At 47.2% G+C, this 18577-nt stretch overlaps 1 protein-coding gene across 1 annotated transcript in view; it reads right to left on the bottom strand.

The window, feature by feature from the left end:
- UNC13A (unc-13 homolog A) overlaps positions 1–18577 on the bottom strand; it is a 189837-nt gene that overhangs the window by 136253 nt on the left and 35007 nt on the right. The window contains exons 4-8 of the mRNA XM_084825659.1: positions 15620–15737; positions 14408–14531; positions 13058–13131; positions 11906–11939; positions 2090–2125 (exon numbers count right to left, since the gene is read on the bottom strand). Of these exons, the coding sequence (XP_084681785.1) occupies positions 2090–2125; positions 11906–11939; positions 13058–13131; positions 14408–14531; positions 15620–15737 (386 nt within the window). The remainder of the gene's footprint in view (positions 1–2089; positions 2126–11905; positions 11940–13057; positions 13132–14407; positions 14532–15619; positions 15738–18577) is intronic.

Here is an 18577-nt window from a genome sequence, read left to right as displayed (position 1 = left end):
CTATGATGTCCTCTATATGCATTCTAGTCATTGACCGATACTGCCTGTTTGAAGCACCTTTGAGTGGCTTCTATGCAGACAATGGGATCCTACTTCTGTCCTACTGACATCCTCGCTTGCCCCAGACATTCTTAGCACACATATGCACCCATTTTGGCCAGCCATCAATGGGGACACAACTGAACATTGTCAAGGACCAGCCAAGGAAGCACTCAAATCCATTCATCACATTCCTGGTATAGAGCTGTTATAGCATTAGGGATGTACGAAAGTCACTTACCTTTTCGAAGGGTGACATTCGCGGTGGGGGTGAGGCGCTCCGTCCCTCCCCCCAAAATTCTCTCCGGCCAGCTCTGCTCCACGGAGATTCCGCGGAGCCGCTGGCCGGGGCTGCCCGCAGCCGCCCGCAGCCAGATATCCGGCCGCTGGACAGCCTGCAGGGATGCAAGTGGCGGCGGCCGTAGCCGCCGCCATATGCGTCCCTGTATTTTGCCGTGATAGGCTACGTAAATACTTACATAGCCTATCACAGCAAAAAACCAAACAAATAGCGGACGCAAATGGTGGTGGCTACGGCGGCCGCCATTTGTGTTCCCTTTTTTTTGCTGTTTTAGCCTACGTAAATATTTACGTAGGCTAAAACAGCAAAAAAAGGGAACACAAATGGCGGCCGCCGTAGCCACCGCCATTTGCGTCCGCTATTTGTTTGGTATTTACGTAGGCTATTACTGCGGGGGAAAAAAGGGGAATGCAAATGGCGTAGTGGCCGCCATTCGCATTCCCTTTTTCCCCGCCATTTTAGCCTACGTAAATATTTACATACGCTATTGCGGCGGGAAAAAAAGGGAACGCAAATGGTGGCCACTACTGCTGGTTTTTTTGTTTTTGCCGTGATAGGCTATGTAAATACTTACGTAGCCTGTCATGGCCTCCGCAGGGACACATCCCTGCATCAAATGGCATCCCTGCATTAGCCATGATAGGCTATGTAATTATTTACGTAGCCTATCACGGCTATAATGAAGAAGCCATTTGCGTCCCTGCGGAGGCCGTCATAGGCTACGTAAGTATTTACGTAGCCTATCATGGCAAAAACAAAAAAAACAGCAGTAGTGGCCACCATTTGCGTTCCCTTTTTTTCCCGCCGTAATAGCGTACGTAAATATTTACATAGGCTAAAATGGCGAAAAAAAAGGGAATGCGAATGGCGGCCACTACGCTATTTGCAAGTCAGCGTGGACAGCAGCAGGTAAGTGCTCCATTTCGCGCACCTTTCGCGGGGCGGGGGGGCAGGCGGCTTCGTTCTGCCATGGATTTCGGGGGGCCGAATGCACAGGCATTTGGCCTCACCAAGATCCATGGTGGAATTCTCTGACATCCCTATGTAGCATTCATCACATTCCTGGTATAGAGCTGTTATAGCATAGTGGCTAAGAGAGCGAGCTGTGAACCAGGAAGTCCCTGATTCAAATCTAACCATGCCATGAATTCACTATGTGCCCTTATGCAAGCCACTCACTCTCTGCTCAGTCCTTCATCTGCAATATGGGGGTGGGAAGGATAATAATAATGAAGGCAAAGATTTCTTCTCTGGTGTCCCAGGGAGCAGGACTAGATCTAACGGGCTTAAGATTTCAGTTCACATTAGGAGAAACTTTGATGGTAAGAACAGTTCAACAATGGAACTGGTTAGTTACTCTGGATGGAGGCCCTCAAGCTGAGGTTGGAGAGCCTCTCGTTGGGGATGCTGTACCTCTCAGTTTCCTGCATTGAGCAGGGCCTCTCCAACTCGATTATTTTATTATTCTATGACTTACTAAATAATGCATGTGAAGCATTTGAACACAATAGTAAAAGTAGTAGTAGTAGTAGTAATGATGGCATGCTCCCAAATTGCTAACTGTTCTGGGAACACCTGCCTTTCCTCTGGGTCTCAGATGTTTTCAGTGTGTCTTCTGAAAAAGGGGGACAATGCAAGACTTGACCCCAAGGAGGAGGAGGGAAAGGGAAGGTATTTAAGAAGGCCATATTGTGAGAAGGGAGGAAACTGTACACAGTTTTGGGGACAGGGTGGGGGTCGCATACTTACTTTGTTGATCTCCCCAGCCAAAATAATTCCAGTTGCCTACAAAAAAAAAACCAAGAAGACATGTCCCTTTAAGAGACAGGCCAACTCTAAATATAGTCAGTAATATTAGCCCCAAAGGGAAGAGGAGATTGGAGGTGGTGGTGGGGAACCCTGTGGCTAGATGTACTCCAGTCCAGAAGCTCACAAGCAGAGCATGAAGGGAATGGCCCCTCCCTGTTGAGTTGTTCCTATCTTTTGATCTTCAGAGACAGAACGCCTTTGAACGTGGAGGCGCCATTTAGCAGTCAAGGCTAACAGTCTTTCAACAGACCTGTCCTCCACAGATTTGTCTAATGTTCTTGGGGTCCCCAATACGGTGGGCACTACTGTGCCTGCAGACACATCCCTTGGTGCCCACCAAACTCCCTGGCCCTCCTGATATTTTTAGATGCTTTTAATAAAGCAAACAAAACCTGGGAGGCTGGCATGCTGCCAAGCAAAGTGCTGGCCCCCAGCGCCATCCAGGGTGCGGCCAGAGGGGATGGGGAGTTAGAGGGGTAGTGAGGTGCAAGAAGGAGTGCTTTGCCTATGTTCTGTGTGTGTGTTTTGACTTTTTTGTGTGGGGTATGTGTACTGTGTACGCGTGTGTTAGGTCATCTGTGGCGTGTGTTTTGCCCGCCTGCATGTCCACATACATGCATGTATTTGACCTGGGTTTTTTTTGGTGTGGGTGGATGTTTCATTTGTGTGTTGGACTCAGCACTATGAGTTCACCTTCTGTGAAAAACAGAAATTTGTTTCTTACCATGAATTTCTGTTCTCAGAGCCTCGCGGGGGGCATACCTTAACCCCAGGATGGCACCTCCCTCTGGAGCTTGGGCAGAGCCAAAAGTTGCTTCTTTTTCAGTGGGGGGAGCTGCCCTACCATCTCAGACTGGATCGGCGGAGCAATCCTTCAACCCCACCCTGCAAATAGACAAAAAAACAGAACTACGCCCGGAATTGGCGTGAAAACAGATATTAAAAGAACAACATCTGGTTAAATCCCAGGCTTAAAATGTCACAGTAGACAACTCGGACAGGGAGGAATGAACCCAGGAATCCCTGTCGATCTCCCACACATGTGCGGCAGTAGCGGCAGAAGCCATAACAGCCCACTCCCACTGAAAACCACACTGGTCCCTAAATTGGCTGGGTGGAATGCCCTCTGTGAGCTCTGAGAACAGAAATTCACAGTAAGAAACAAATGTCTGTTTTCTCCAGAGCCTCACGGAGGGCATTCCTTAACCTTGGGACTTAGCAAAGCAGTACATAATTCTCAGGGTGGGTCAACAGGGATCAGAGCCCTAACCCACCAGGACCTTCTGCTAATGCTTGGTAAATGCACGTACAGATGCCCAAGTGACTTCTTTTGCAGATGTCAGTTTTGGGGAAATCCCCCTTAAACGCTGCAGAAGCCACTGCCCCCTTACGGAGTGGGTCGTTATCCCTCCTGGGGGTTATTTGTCCAATGCCTGGTAAGCTACCCCAATGGCTTCCTTCAACCAATGTGAGATTCTGGCCTTTCACACCTTCTGTCCCACAACACTAGGCTGGAAGGAGATGAAGAGAGAATGAAGATCTCCTAATGGCAGTTGTCCTGTCCAAATAAAAATGTAACAGCCGCCTTACATCCAGTCTATGCCAGTTCTTTTCCTGTGAGTGAACCAACTTGGGACAGAAAGATGGGAGAGAAATCTCTTGAGTCCTGTGAAACAAAGAATTAACCTTCAGGAGGAAAGAAGGGTCAGTTCTCAACATCACCTTATCCTCATGGAAAATGCATAAAGATGGCTCCACAAATGCAGCCCTCAATTCGGAAACCCTGTGGGCCGAGGTAACTGCATAAAGATGGCTCCACAGATGCAGCCCTCAATTCGGAAACCCTGTGGGCCGAGGTAACTGCAACTAAAAACACCGTCTTGAGAGTGAGAAGTTTCAAGAAACAAGACGCCATGGGTTCAAAAGGCTTCCCCATGACCACTGTGCACACCCAATTGAGATTCCACGTGGGAAAAGGTGCACTACCAGAGAATTAATCAGAGACACCCCTCCTAGGAAACCTCTTAATATGGGGAGGAGATGAAAGAGACCCCCTGCCATCACATCCCAGCATGCTGTTCAGAGTCGCCACCAGGCGCTTAAAAATGTTAGTACTCAATCCTTTATTAAGATCAGCCTGAAGAAACTCTAAGACCTCTGTGAACCCTTCTGAAGAAGGCATCCAACCATTAGCCTTATACCGACTCAGGAAGGTTCTCCAAGTTGTGTTGTGAACTTTGTTTGTAGATGCCTGCCTGGATGAGAGGAGTGTTTGCAAAACTTCTGGTGAGTCTCCCAACTGTTCTACCCATTGCCTCTCAGCCTCCAGGCTCAAGAACTCCACATGACAGTGCCCTTACAGCAAAGATCCCTTCGAACAGGCAGGCTCCACAACTCTGTTGAGATAGGCCGACAAGCTCCGGGGATCAGGGTCTTCTTGGCCAATGAGGTGCAATGAGAATCACTTCCACTGAAGATCACCTGATCTTCTGTATCACCTTGGGTAGGAGTGGAAAGGATGGGAAAGCATATAGGAGACCTCCCAGGCATGGACATTCCAATGCATCTTCCCCTTCTGCCGCCCACAGGACAGTGAAACCTGGAGAGGAAGCGTGGTAGTTGAGTATTACCTGTGCTGGCAAACAGATCCACCAGCGGGCTGATATGTCACCCAAAGGAACACCTGAGGGATGAACTGCCACTCCGACTCCTTTATGGATGTGTGACTGAGCCAATCCTCTGTCAGACTGGATATCCCTGCTAGATGTTCTGCCTGTATGGACTTTAGATGTGTTTCTGCCAAGGACAGCATTTCTTTTGCCAAATGATTCAGCGATGAAGACCAGGCCCCACCTTGCTTGTTCATGGATGCCTTGGCTGTGGTATTGTCCAACCTGATCAATACGTGGGCTCCTGAAATGTCTTCTGCAAACTCCCAAAGTGCTATGTAGACAACTTTCAGTTCTAACCAGTTGATGCCCTTTGATTTGTCCCTTTCCAACCAGGCCCCCTGTGCAACCTTGTGATCCAGATAGGCTCCCCAATCAAAGAGGCTGGCATCTGTTGTGATGCTCGCCAGGAGCATCACAGATTGGCTGTCTTCAAGTCTCATTGGTTCCAGCCACCAGCAACGTTCCCTCTTGAGTGAGCTTCAGATCTTCACCTCAATGTGTGTTTGGGTGACTATATGCTCCTGAACCCTCTCCAGCTTGTCTGCATCCTTCTTAAAGTGTGGTGCCCAGAACTGGACACAGGACTCAAGATGAGCTCTAACCAGTGCTGAGTAGAGGGGAACTAGTACTTCCCGGTATTTGGAATGTTGGAATCTTGAACATTTGTTGGCCAACCACTTCTTCAGCCATTTGAGATTCAGAAGTGGCCCTGGTATCCCGATTTTTCTTGGACACCAAAAAAAAAAGATGGAATAAACCCAACAGCAGATGTCCTTGTCTGGAGCAGGTTCTCTGGCCCTGATAGATAGGAGACGATCTATAACCTGCAAGAAATTCTGATGTTTGAAAGGATCCCGAGATTGGGGGGATGCCACAAATGTGTCCCTGGATGGGGAAGCCAGCTCCAGAGCATAGCCCTTGGTCACTGCCTCCGTCACTCAGAGGTCCACCGTGGTAGGTCTCCATGCCTGAGTGAAGTGAAGCAGGTATACCATGATCTGGAAGCCAGTATACCATGATCTGGAAGCCAGTCAGAGCTCCTCTGGTGTCAGGCCGACTGGTGCTTCTTTGGATCTTTGCCTGATGAATGGATTGAGGATACAGTGGAGTTCCTTTTAGTAGAGGTCCCAGTGGAGTGTCTCCATCTGGATTTGGATGCCGCCGCCGGGCAGCCTCTGGGGGAAAACGTGTTGTCCTTGGTCTTGATCAACACTTTCTCCAAGGAACCACCAAACAGGTTGGTGCCTTCGAAGATGGAATTCACCAGATGGGCCTGAAAGCCTGGATCGACATCCCAGCTGCGCAGCCAGATGTTGCTCCCAGTGAGGGTGTTGGTAGCCATAGCTCTGAGTTGCAGCGCATCAAGGGCTGAGTCCACCAAAAGTGATGCTTTATGAGTGGTTTTCCTAAAGCTATTTTTCATTGGTTTGGGAGTGGAGTCATCACCTGCTCTCTGCTCACCTGAAGATGGCTCTTGAAAAGAACGAGTTCTTGGCAGAACCTCTGAAGGCTGCCGCTGATGCTTGGACGTCCTTAAGTCTACCTTCTTATTGCACTGATCCCTAGGTCCAATTTCTCAATCCACCGGGATAACTGCCAAGGAAGAGAGGGCAGTCACGGGGGCATCAACTACTAGAACCTTTGGAAGTTCCACCATCTTAGCTTGGCAGAGTATAACATTTCTTAACCAGCCTGGAGATGGGTTTTGTCTTAGCAGCACTGGACCACTCTGACTTCTAGACTTTACAGAAATAATTGGGAAAGGGGACACAGACTGGGGTGGCCGGTTCTTGGGGAAAGGCAGCCCTGTCCCCATCTTGGGCCTGATCTCTAGCTGCCTTGTCAGGTTTGTGGGCTTCTGTTCGCTGAAGTCTGCGGGAAGCTTTAGCTGGTAAAATGGGGGAAAGATCAGGTTGAAAGAGTTGGCCTTGGTGGGCTTGGTATTCCTCCTCCTCCTGGTCTTCCTTTGAAAGTTCACCCGTTTCCTTCTCACTAGCCTCAGAGGGCGAGTTGATCTCTGGCTTTGAGCAAGAGGGCCTGACTGCCTGCATGCTGCCTCTTTTTTCCTTTGCCCCTCTCTCTTCCTGAAATGGAGGAGCAGGGTGAAAGGAGGGGACTTGCAACGTGCCTAGAAGGAGAGGCTGAGAAAGGAGAGCCTTCTGAGCAGCAAGGGGATCGAGATGAGGACCTGTCTCTACTTCCATGGTCTTTACTGCACTTGTGCTTAGACCAGCCCCTCCGTTTGCCTTCCTTTTCGCCCTTCTTACCCTTTTTCTTTTTGTGGGTAGAGCGAGAAGAGGAACGGGAACGCCCCCCATGAAGTGTTGCTCCCTGCACCATGGCTTTGCAAGGCCTTGGCTAATCTGCTGCGTGGCAAGGCCCTGGACCCAGGAGCTGAACTCTGCCAAGTTGCCTTCCCCAGAAAGGTCAGGAACATTGTGAACAGGAACGGCGCTCCCCCCTCCTTGCGTTTGGCGCACATCCCTTTTGTCGCCACGCCGCTGGAGTCTTTCGAAGGCCCCTCCTCTAGGCCACCGAAGGCTTCTGAGCTGCTGTGGGTCCTTTTACTCATTCCCACCGTTTTCGGGGGGGGGGGAGAGCTCTGCAGGCCTTCCTCCCCCCTTGCGTGCGGAAAGAAGGCGGAAGAGCCGTGGAATGCAACTGGCTGGAGGCTGCCAGAAAAAGCACCCAAGGCCTTAGCTGGTACACTGGGCAAGGGAGGAGAGAGACCTCCACAGATTTTCCAGAGGTGACATGGCCAGTTCTGCTGGCCGCTCCTGATGCCACCTGTCCCTCCCGGTCTCTGCTGGTACGCCAGAGCCAGAGAGATAATCGGAGAGGACACTGTGTGGCCCCAGAAAGCAGCCCTCTCCTAGTAGTAGAAGCACCTCCCCTGTCTGTAGTGAGCATCCCCCCCCCCCACGGTCCCTGCTGGGATGTGTTGGACAGGGGGTGGGGAGAAAGAAGAGAGAAAAAGAAACCAACGAGAAAGGACAAAACTCTAAGAAAAGCAACTAGAGCTGGGCTTTTAAGAGCTCCAGCTGAGCTCGACCATTTAGCTCAGGAGACAGAGCTGGTCTGGGATGGTAGGACAGCTCCTCTCCCTGAGGAAGCAATTTTTGGCTCTGCCTAAAAGCTCCAGAGGGAGGCACCATCCCGAAGTTAAGGAATGGCCTTCATGAGGCTCTAGAGAATGGGTATTTTATTGTGCTATGTGGGGGCAAATATGTGATCTGGCATTTGGGGCTCAAAACCCACCTCTGCCTTGTGCTCAGCTTCTTGGTCAAGTTACTTATCTCTGAGCCTGATCAGTTTGCCTTCTGTGAAATTTGTGCTGGAGCTGAAAACTGTGGGTTCAAAAGAGTAGTTTTGTGTTTTGGAGTTCAGCTCTCACGTCACGTCTACCTTGCACTTAGGATTCCTGGGCAAGTGACTTTTCTTTTAGCTTCCTGGGAAACAGATATTTTGTGACTGGCCCTGCCCACCATGGCAGCCATTTTGTGAAAGCGACCACAACTCTCTCAAAATTCTAAACAGGTCCACCAGCCTAGAAAGGTTGGGGATTGCCCCCTCCCCCCAAAAAGCCATCGAAGTTTCACCAAACAGAGCCAGGTGCAAAAGAAAGATACACAGAAATAAACAACAATAGTTGCTGCTATTGAACAGTTGGGAATCAGACACCCTTGCTGATCTACTGCAAATCACCCAGAGATCTACTAGTAGATCCTGATCCACCTTCTGCTCTCCCTTGGTCTAAGCTGTATAAAATTATAAGCCTTATTTTTAAAGGCTTCTAAATTATATAAAACACGTTGAACGCTCTGTCATAAGGCGTGGTGTTGGCCACTAGCTTGAGACAGTTTTTAAAAAGAGACGAGGCAAATTTATGGATGAGGAGGAGAAGGACATGTACTGATGGACCCTAGTTGTGATAACTAAACACAACCTCCATGAAGATAGAGATTGCCCGTTCCAGGCAACCAGAGAGCTTTGGCTATTGGGCCGTATAGATGTAATAGATAAATAAAGAAGCCTTCCAATGGAACACACCTGAAGCAAAATTGCACCTGACTCCTCCTTGTTTTAATTCCTGGGACATTAAGTTCCTGGGACTCTGCAGTACTAGGGATGCCAGACATCAGGCAAGTGGCAAAGGGCCATGCCTAATGGGGGACATGAAACTAGGACTAGCATCTAAAATCTTGGTAAAATTACACAAATGAGTTTTAATGAATTACTTGATCAATCAGTTAAATCCACAGAAATGTGTATATACAATAACAACTTTGAAGAAAAAGACACACACTTTGTTTTCTTAGATGGTGGGTAAATATCACCATTTGGAACGAGGCATTCCCACCTGTGTGAGAGTGGAGGGAGAATGCCTCTTCTAAGATGGTGCCTGCCACCTTCAGTTTTGATAACTATATATTTTTTAAAAAAAATAATTGGGACTATCCCGAGTGAATGTAGTTGAATGGTTTCAATTGCATCTGGTGTGTTCTTGGGGTCTCCCTGAAGCCTCCTGAAGATCAAGAGGTATGGTGTAGTGGTGAGAGTGTTGGACCGGGAGCCAGTGTGGTGTAGTGCTGAGAGTGTTGGACCGGGAGCCGGGAGATCCGGGTTCTAGTCCCCACTCAGCCATGGAAGCTCACTGGGTGACTTTGGGCCAGTCACAGACTCTCAGCCCAACCCACCTCACAGGGCTGTTGTTGTGAGGATAAAATGGAGAGAAGGAGGATCACGTAAGCTGCCTTGGGTTCCTTGCAAGAGGAAAAAAAGGTGGGATATAAATGAAATAAATGAATGAATAAATAAATAAATAAGAGGTGGAGCATAACATTTGGGTGTGCAGGGCAAAGGTTCATGGCAAACTTTGAACACTTACAGTTCTGAGGTAGTCTGAGGGCCCCTTAAAACAAAACAAAACAAAACACATCTATTTTGGAAGGTAAGAGCCACTCCAAACAGCTAGAAAGCTTAGCTGCTGTTGCAACCACAGCACACACACTCAAAGTGTAACGGTACATGCCTCTGGGAGCACATGATGATGTGCCATACCCCAAAGGGATATTGTACAGGGCGGGAAATGGCCGCTCCACCTGCATTATCATGTGTCATCACTCCTAGGCGCGTTTGTAGCCATTTTGGACATACACGTGGCTTTCATGGCAATAGCTGGGCTTTCAAACCACTCGGAAAAGCGAATACCTTCAAAAACAGATGGATTTTCTTTTAAAGGAAGAGCCTGGACCACCTTGAAGCATAAGTTTTCAAAGGGGCCTCCACCACAAACCCCTGCTCACTCATCCAAATGCCCCTGAAGCTGTCACCCTAATCTTTGTTGCAAAGGAAGATCCAACAAAGCCAGGGGAAGGGAGAGAAGGAATCCTTGGGACAACCCTAAAAATAGTATATATTTTTAAAATGTGTTGCCCGATTAATTGGGTATGCCGTTTTAATTGACTAACAAAATTTTAATGGATAAATTCTACAGACTGAACTGTTACATGCTGTAGTGCTCTTGGGAATTGTTCTTTGGAGCTGATAAGGATACTGGTGTGTTTTATTTCTTTAAACAACCCTGACTCTCACTTGCTCTCACTGGCCCAATGATATCTTTATCATTGTGTAGACAAAAAAAATGTACTGGCTATGTAGCACTGAGAAATCATTCCATTCACAAGATGATCTCTGATTGTGTAAGATCACCCATGTAACTAATGCCATGAAGCAGTAGTTGCAGAAGGGAATGGTGGAAACATGGCACCATCAGTTATAAAATGGTGGTGGATAGGTAATTTATAAGCTGCCGCACGGTGAGGGCTAAGACATTGGGAATGGCTGGGTGCAGGGATGGAAGGGGATCTAGATTGATTCTTGGTCTGATCCAGCAGGCTTTTTTGTTCTTTTATATTATGGAGGAGAAGTCTGTCAACGGCTGTTAATCAGAACATTTGACAGAAACGCCATACACAGGGGCAATGACCGCCCATAAGGGATGTATGAGAATTTTGTGTTTGCTCAGCTCACAAAATGTGAGACCATGCCCCATTCAGTGCTCTGGATGCAACCACAGGAATGTGTCTGCTGAAAATATTTGTAAATGGTTGAACATGCTCATATTCGCCTTGTTCCTGACTCCGAATTCAGTTTGTGCAAATTTCCTCTGTAGGAATCAGCCCCACTTTACTCTGTGGAGGAAAGTTGCACAAATTAGGAAATGTGTGCAAATTTGTGGAAACTTGCACAAATCTCCCGTTCGATCCCTAGTTGAGTTGTGCAAATTTCCTGTTCACATATAGCGGGCAGTGACTGCAAACAGGAAGTGGAAACTGGTACGAGATGAGCGGCAGGTGATGCTTGGAGAATCCTGGTTATCTCAAACATTGCTTGTTGTTTGCCCATTCCTACCTCTCATTACTCAGTGCTGAGAACCAGCAACCTGGGAAGGTGATTCCGTTCAAGTCCTTCTTGTGGGCTTCCCTCCCTGTCACGTATCTAGCTGCCCGCTGTTGGAAACAGGATACTGGGCTAGATGGATCTCTTTGGATCCAGCAGGGTTATTCTTATGTCCTTACACTGTGTTGTAATGGTTTAACTGTCAGGGTTCTTTTTTAAGGAGTCTACCCTTTGAAGTAGGGCCAATACTGGGCCATGCCTAAAATGAACTTCCTCCCCTTTAGCTCCCTCTGTCCCTCCCCTCCAGCTTTTTGTCTCTGACAAACAACAGTGCCTTCTAGCCAATATACTTTGTACCACCCCACACTTTCACACCTTTTCTGAAGTCCAAAAGATGGTGGGGAGACATAGAGGGAGAAATGGGGATAGGAGGACACAGAGAGAAGAAACAAGGATGGAATTGTCAGCAGCCAAAATATTAACAACTCCTCCTTTGGCCAAACCCTCCCAGGCAACTGACTGAGACACAATTCCTTAATGTTCTAGCCAAAGGGGGAGGACATCAGAGGGCAAATCCATGGTGCTGGGTGGGTGGGGCCACTCGATAGGCATATCCTAGTTATAATGGGGTGGGGAGAGTGGGATCACATGCACAAGATTCACAACCAAATCCAAAACTTACAGCACTGCGAGCCGGGTACTGGAAGTGGTTTCTCCTGGTCATCCCAGAATGAATAATGTTGGGATTATGGGGAGAGAAGAGAGAAAAATCAAACCATCAATTTCTATCTGAGAATAGCACAATCTCTGAGCCCTGTCTGGTCCTTTCTGATTCCAGAGGTACACAACAAGAGCTCAAACAGGGATTCAAGCAAAATTCACCTAATTTGGAGTAGGCGTTGCTACCGCAAGCCATGGCGATGGCCCCAGATTAGATGTCTGAGAGGAAAAGAATGAGAAGGAAATTCATAAAGGGTAAGCCAATCACCAACTATTAGCCAGGAGAAGTATTCAGAATCACCATGTTCAGAGGCAGTCTACCTTTCAATACCAAGAACTGGTGTTGGTGACTGATGCCTTCATGCCCTGCTTGGGGCCTTCCTGGAAGCTGTCAGAAGCAGGATGATGGGTTGGATTGACCTTTAAAATTATTCAGCAGGTTTGGGTTTTTTTTTAATGTGTTTGAACTGTTTTATTGATCCACATATGTGCTCCTGCACATTGGGAAGACACCATGCAAAAATAAACTAGATACAACTGTATATACAATCTTAATCAAGTTTTTTGTTTGTTAGTTTCGGGGTGGGGTTTTGGAGGCCAGGTTTCATCAATCCACACAAGTGCTCATGAGCACCAGCAAAACGCTGCACAAAAAGAATCTTCCTACAGTTGTACGATCACACCAAGACTGCTTTTTTGCAGGGTTTTATCAATGCACACAAGTGCTCATGTGCACCAAGAAAACACTGCACAAAAAGAATCTTCCTACAATTGTACAATCACACCAAGATTGCTTTTTTTTACAGTGGTTTATCAACATACACATTACATGTTTAGTGTCAAGAGAATGTGGAATACATAAAGGAACTGAAAGCTGCTGCAAATGGAGCATATGAACAGTCTGTAGTCTGTAGGAAAAAAATGGAATTTGAAAAAATAGCATAATGGAGGGCGCCTAATACATTGGTTCCACTTTGGAAACAAGAACAAATAATTAGGAACCCTAAAATCTAGGGAGAAATTTGGATAAGGACATTTTTGGAAGAATTCATACTTGAGATAGGAGAGATAATGCAATTTTAAAATCACAGACCCCATGCATGAGGACACTTACATCATCCTGGTCTCGCATGGCGTTGAGCCGCTCAAGCTCCTTGACCCAATATCGTGCTTCTTCCTCGGGAATATCTGCACGGGGAGAGAAAGGGTGAGGGGGCAATTCAGGGGATTGATATAATAATATCAAACAACAGAATCAACTGGTGTGGCCTTCCCTGGACTGTACCATATGAGGCTATGGCTGGGAGGTTGCATTTTTGAATACTTCCTTGTGTTAAGAAGAAAAATAAATTGCTCCATAATGCCTAAGGAGCAGCACGTAAGGGAGACACCTTAGATTTAGGCATGGTGTTCACATATAGCAAGATGAGGTGAGAATAAGGTGGGATACCCCGTATTTCTTTCATAATGTGGCATTTTAGATGCTAAGCGCTACTGCTGTATCAGAAGCTGCATGGACTGTCTGTGTGTACAACTCCTCTATGCAAAAATTCTGCATCAAGGTGTGCAAAATTCTACACCAGGAAAAGCGGAATTCCATGACATTAATAAATTACTGGAACACAGGAAGCTGCTCTATACTGCGTCAGACCCTTGGTCCATGCAGCCAGTACAGTCAACACTAGGGATGGCAGAGAATTCTGCCTCAGATTTCAGTGAGGCTGAATGCACTGGCATTTGGCCCCCCGAAACCCATGGCGGAACGGCCTCCCACCCCCCGCCACCCCGCAGAATCCCCCCGGAACGAAACTTACCTGGGGCAGAGGCGGCGGCAGCGGCGGCGGCTGGTCTTTCGGCCGCCATTTGCGTCCTGCCAGGCTGCCGTGATAGGCTACGTAAATACTTACGTAGCCTATCACAAAAAGAACAGCGGCGCAAACGGCGTAGTGGCCGCCGTTTGCGTTCCTGCTCTTTGCCGTGATAGGCTACGTAAATACTTATGTAGCCTATCATGGCAGCCTGGCAGGACGCAAATGGCGGCCACTACGGCGGCCACCATTTGCGTCCACAGCAGCCCGGCTGCGGCCAGAACTCCGGCTGCGGCCGGCCCTGGCTGGTGGCTCTGTGTAGCCGCCGCAGAGCAGAGCCGAGCCGGCCAGGGAGGATTGCGAGGGGAGGGACGGAGTGCCTCCCCCCCACCGCGAATCACACCTGTGAAAAGGTAAGTGACTTTCGTACATCCCTAGCCAACACTGACTGGCAGTGGCATTCCAGGGTTTCAGGCAGGATTCTTTCCCTGCCCTACCTGGAGATGCCAGGGATTGAACTTGGGACCTTTAGCATGTAAAGCAGGGCCGCCTTCCACTACTGAGAGTATGTACATTATGCATATGGACATTAAAAAAAAAAAAATCTTCTAGGTGGGGCGAGGAGGAAACGCCCTGACCCCTAGCTGCTGCCATACCGAGTGGAAGCTCAAAGCGGGTATCTAAAAGGATGCGGTGGAAGGTGGGGTCCTTTGTCCCAGAGATCTCATTGTCAGTCATAATGACGTGGGAATCAAGGGTCAGCCACTCCCCGGGGCCATCCTGGGTAGAAGAGAGAAAAGAGATTTAAGAACATAAGACTGTCCTCCCATTGTGGAGCCTTTCTGCGTTTACAGTGGTTTCCCAGACGGCGACCACATGATTGCTGAGAGGGGAAGTTTTTAATTTTCAAGTTTCCATAGAAATCTGTGAAACAGCACCATCTAGTGGCTGTTTTAATGGCATAACAACCTGACTTAAATAGTTCATTATTTCCAGATCTTTTTGAGATGGAACAACCAGGAAATACCTCCGGATGTGCCTTGGAGGTTGACGATGTCATGAAAAGGACCCACAAACTTCCATGAGTGAGCAATCTCAATAGCAGGATAAAAGCTTCATGTGAAGAAGCCCTAAGAAGTCCTTTTTAGTTGATCACTCTGCTCCTACAGCAATCAACCAGATGCCTCTAGGAAGCCCACAAGCAGGATATGAGGGCAACAGCATCCTCCCACCTACGTTCCCCAGCAATTGGTATTCAGAGGCATGCTGCCTCTGGTACTGGAAGTAATATATAGCCATTGTTACTAGAGCTCCTGATAGATTTCTCCTCCGTGAAGGTTTGAATTCAGCCAGGCAGTTGCAAAGCCAGCCAATTCTCTCCCAGCAGAGAAAGTGCTTCCTCCTTTCCACCACTTCGTTGCCTTTTTCCTCAACGAAAGGGTCTGAAATTATTTAGGCTTTCTTTGCAGAGAAGCTCCAGCAACTTCTCTTTGGAGGCTCTTTTCCTTACTTTTTCAAGCTCATCGATTATATCCTTTTTGAGACGGGGATACTAAAACACAGGATATAACCTGTACACTTCACTTTCCCAAGCTGGTGCCCACTAGATATGTTGCGGACTACCATCATCCCTGTTCAGCATGGAAATTGACTAGGGAGGATGGGAGTTGTATTCCAACACATCTCAAGGCACCACGTTGGGGAAAACTGTTGTACATTTTGTACATGTGAGGATACAATCAGCCATGTGCACCGAGGAGCTCACATAGCCACTCAGTAACTGAACTCATTCACTGAGGTTCTCTCTCCCCAAAGTCCCAAGTCCAAACTATGGAGAGAGGCTCCATAGACAGAGGCTCCATACGCACCTCATTGGATTGCCGGATGGTGCTTAGGGGGATCCAAATTGTGCCCACCATGGTATCCCAGATAAGACCTTTGTTCCACACTTCTACTGTCAGGCCAAGATCCAGTCGGTTAATCTCGCTGCAAGAGAAGCATACATCCCTCAGCCTGTGCCAGGGTGTCCATTCCCAGGATTAGACTGATCTTTAAAAAAAGATGTGGATTTTGTTTCATTCAATTTCTCTACCAACAAATACCCATAGCAATTTGGATGGATTGCAAAGATTAATACCATTAATGTGTATGATCCACTTAGAAGTTGTGGAAATGTTGTACTTGTATAAGAGTAATAAGTCTGAATAAGTTGAAAGCATCAAAATTGTTTAATAACTCTCATTATCGTCTCTAGATAAAGAACTATCAAAATGTAGAAGACCAAGGACAGCGTGTGACAAATATTTGCCTGAGAAGCCTTTGCATCTTGCAAGACTCCTGAACCAACCTGCATTGCAAATATTTATCCAAAATAAAGTTATTGGTCTTCCACATTTTTCTCATAAGCGGTAACTCTTCTAAGCTGATTTTCATAGAGAAGCAAATGACATATTAAGATGTATTCCTAAATAAAGTTTGAAACTGTTTGGTTCTAGCAAAGCATTTAAACAGAAACACTTCTGCTGACATGCTGTGACTTTTCACTGCCCTCTAAATTTGCTGACATGACAAGCAAGGTAGCAGTATTTTCCCAGCTAAACTCAGGAAAAGCAAGGTTTCCCACCTAAAGTCAGGGAAAAGGTGCATCAGATAAGAAAGCTGGGAAATGGATAACTGCTTACTGGACTACTGTCCACATATCTGCTTACATGTAGTTATGACGCAAATAAATGAACATGAAACATTGTGAGAAGTAGACAAGTCCTACGAAAGAGAAGCAGGTGGTATCCTGTTCAGGGAACTTAAGGAAATGTCCTCAAAAAAGCTGTGAAGTAAATATATCACTCCAAATAATAGCTGGGAACTTTGGGGAAAAATAACAACTAGAATCATAGAATCATAGAATCATAGAATAGTAGGGTTGGAAGGGGCCTACAAGGCCATCGAGTCCAACCCCCTGCTCAATGCAGGAATCCAAGTCAGAGCATCCCTGACAAATGGCTGTCCAGCCTCGTCTTAAAGGCCTCCAGTGTGGGAGAGCCCACCACCTCCCCAGGTAATTGGTTCCATTGCCGTATTGCTCTGACACTCAGGAAGTTTTTCCTGATGTTCAGCCGGAATCTGGCTTCCTGTAACTTGAGCCCATTATTCCGTGTCCTGCACTCTGGGATGATCAAGAAGAGATCCTGGCCTTCTTCTCTGTGACAACCTTTCAAGTACTTGAAGAGTGCTATCATATCTCCCCTCAGTCTTCTCTTCTCAAGGCTAAACATGCCCAGTTCTTTCAGTCTCTCTTCATAGGGCTTTGTTTCCAGTCCCCTGATCATCTTTGTTGCCCTCCTTTGAACCCTCTCCAGCTTGTCTGCATCCTTCTTAAAGTGTGGTGCCCAGAACTGGACACAGTACTCCAGATGAGGCCTAACCAGTGCTGAGTAGAGGGGAACTAGTACTTCCCGGGATTTGGAAGCGATGCTTCTATTAATGCAGCCCAAAATAGCATTTGCCTTTTTTGCAGCCACATCACATTGTTGGCTCATATTCAGCTTGTGATCGACGACAATTCCAAGATCCTTCTCGCTCGTAGTGTGGTTGAGCCACGTATCCCCCATCTTGTAACTGTGCATTTGGTTTCTTTTTCCTAGGTGCAGAACTTGGCATTTGTCCCTATTAAATGCCATTCTGTTGTTTTCTGCCCAGCACTCCAGTCTATCCAGATCACTTTGAATTTTGTTTCTGTCTTCCAAAGTATTAGCTATCCCTCCCAATTTTGTGTCATCTGCAAATTTGATCAGCATTCCCTGCACCTCCTCCTCCAAGTCATTAATAAAAATGTTGAAGAGCACTGGGCCCAGGACTGAGCCCTGCGGTACCCCGCTCGTTACCTCTCCCCAGCTTGAGAAGGTCCCATTGAGAAGCACTCTTTGAGTCCGATTCTGTAGCCAACTGTGGATCCACATGATCGTTGTTTCATCTAGCCCACTTCGAGCAAGTTTGCTCATCAGGATATCATGGGGCACTTTGTCGAAAGCTTTGCTGAAGTCGAGGTATATGATGTCTACAGCATTCCCACGGTCTACAAGGGAGGTGACTCGATCAAAAAATGAGATCAGATTTGTCTGGCAGGACTTGTTTTTGACAAATCCATGTTGGCTTCGAGTAATCACGGCATTGTTGTCAAGGTGCTTCCAGATGGATTGCTTTATGATCTGCTCCAGAATTTTCCCAGGGATTGATGTCAGACTGACTGGTCTGTAGTTCCCAGGTTCCTCCTTTTTACCCTTTTTGAAGATAGGGACAACGTTAGCCCTCCTCCAGTCATCTGGCACTTCCCCGGTCCTCCATGATTTCTCAAAGAGAATAGACAGCGGTTCTGAGAGTTCTTCTGCCAGTTCCTTGATTACTCTAGGATGCAGTTCATCTGGCCCTGGAGATTTGAACTCATTCAAAGTAATGAGGTGTTCCTTGACCATATGCCTGTCGATCTCAAGCTGCAATCCTGCCCCTTCAGCCTGTACTTCGCCTTTGCCAGGGGGGTCATAGACCCTCTTTTGGGAGAAGACTGAGCCAAAGTAGGAATTGAGCACCTCTGCCTTTTCTTTGTCATCTGTTATCATTTTGCCATCCTTATTTAATAGCTGAACCACCATTTCTTTCCTCTGCCTTTTACTATGCACGTAGCTGAAGAAAGCCTTTTTGTTGTTTAAGAAATTTACTTGTTAAAGAAATTTCTGTTTTGTGGGAAACATACCTAAGCAAGTTGATGAGAAATCATATAAACAGGAATGGCAAAATGCAAAAACTCCAGGACATTCCACCTGTTTTTACAG

This window comes from Heloderma suspectum, chromosome Z (genome assembly GCF_057233095.1).
Source record: "Heloderma suspectum isolate Gila_16-S chromosome Z, 16-S_ref, whole genome shotgun sequence".
Lineage (NCBI taxonomy): Eukaryota > Metazoa > Chordata > Lepidosauria > Squamata > Helodermatidae > Heloderma > Heloderma suspectum.
Note: the sequence above shows the minus strand (reverse complement) of the source record. Positions and strands in the feature narration are given on the sequence as shown.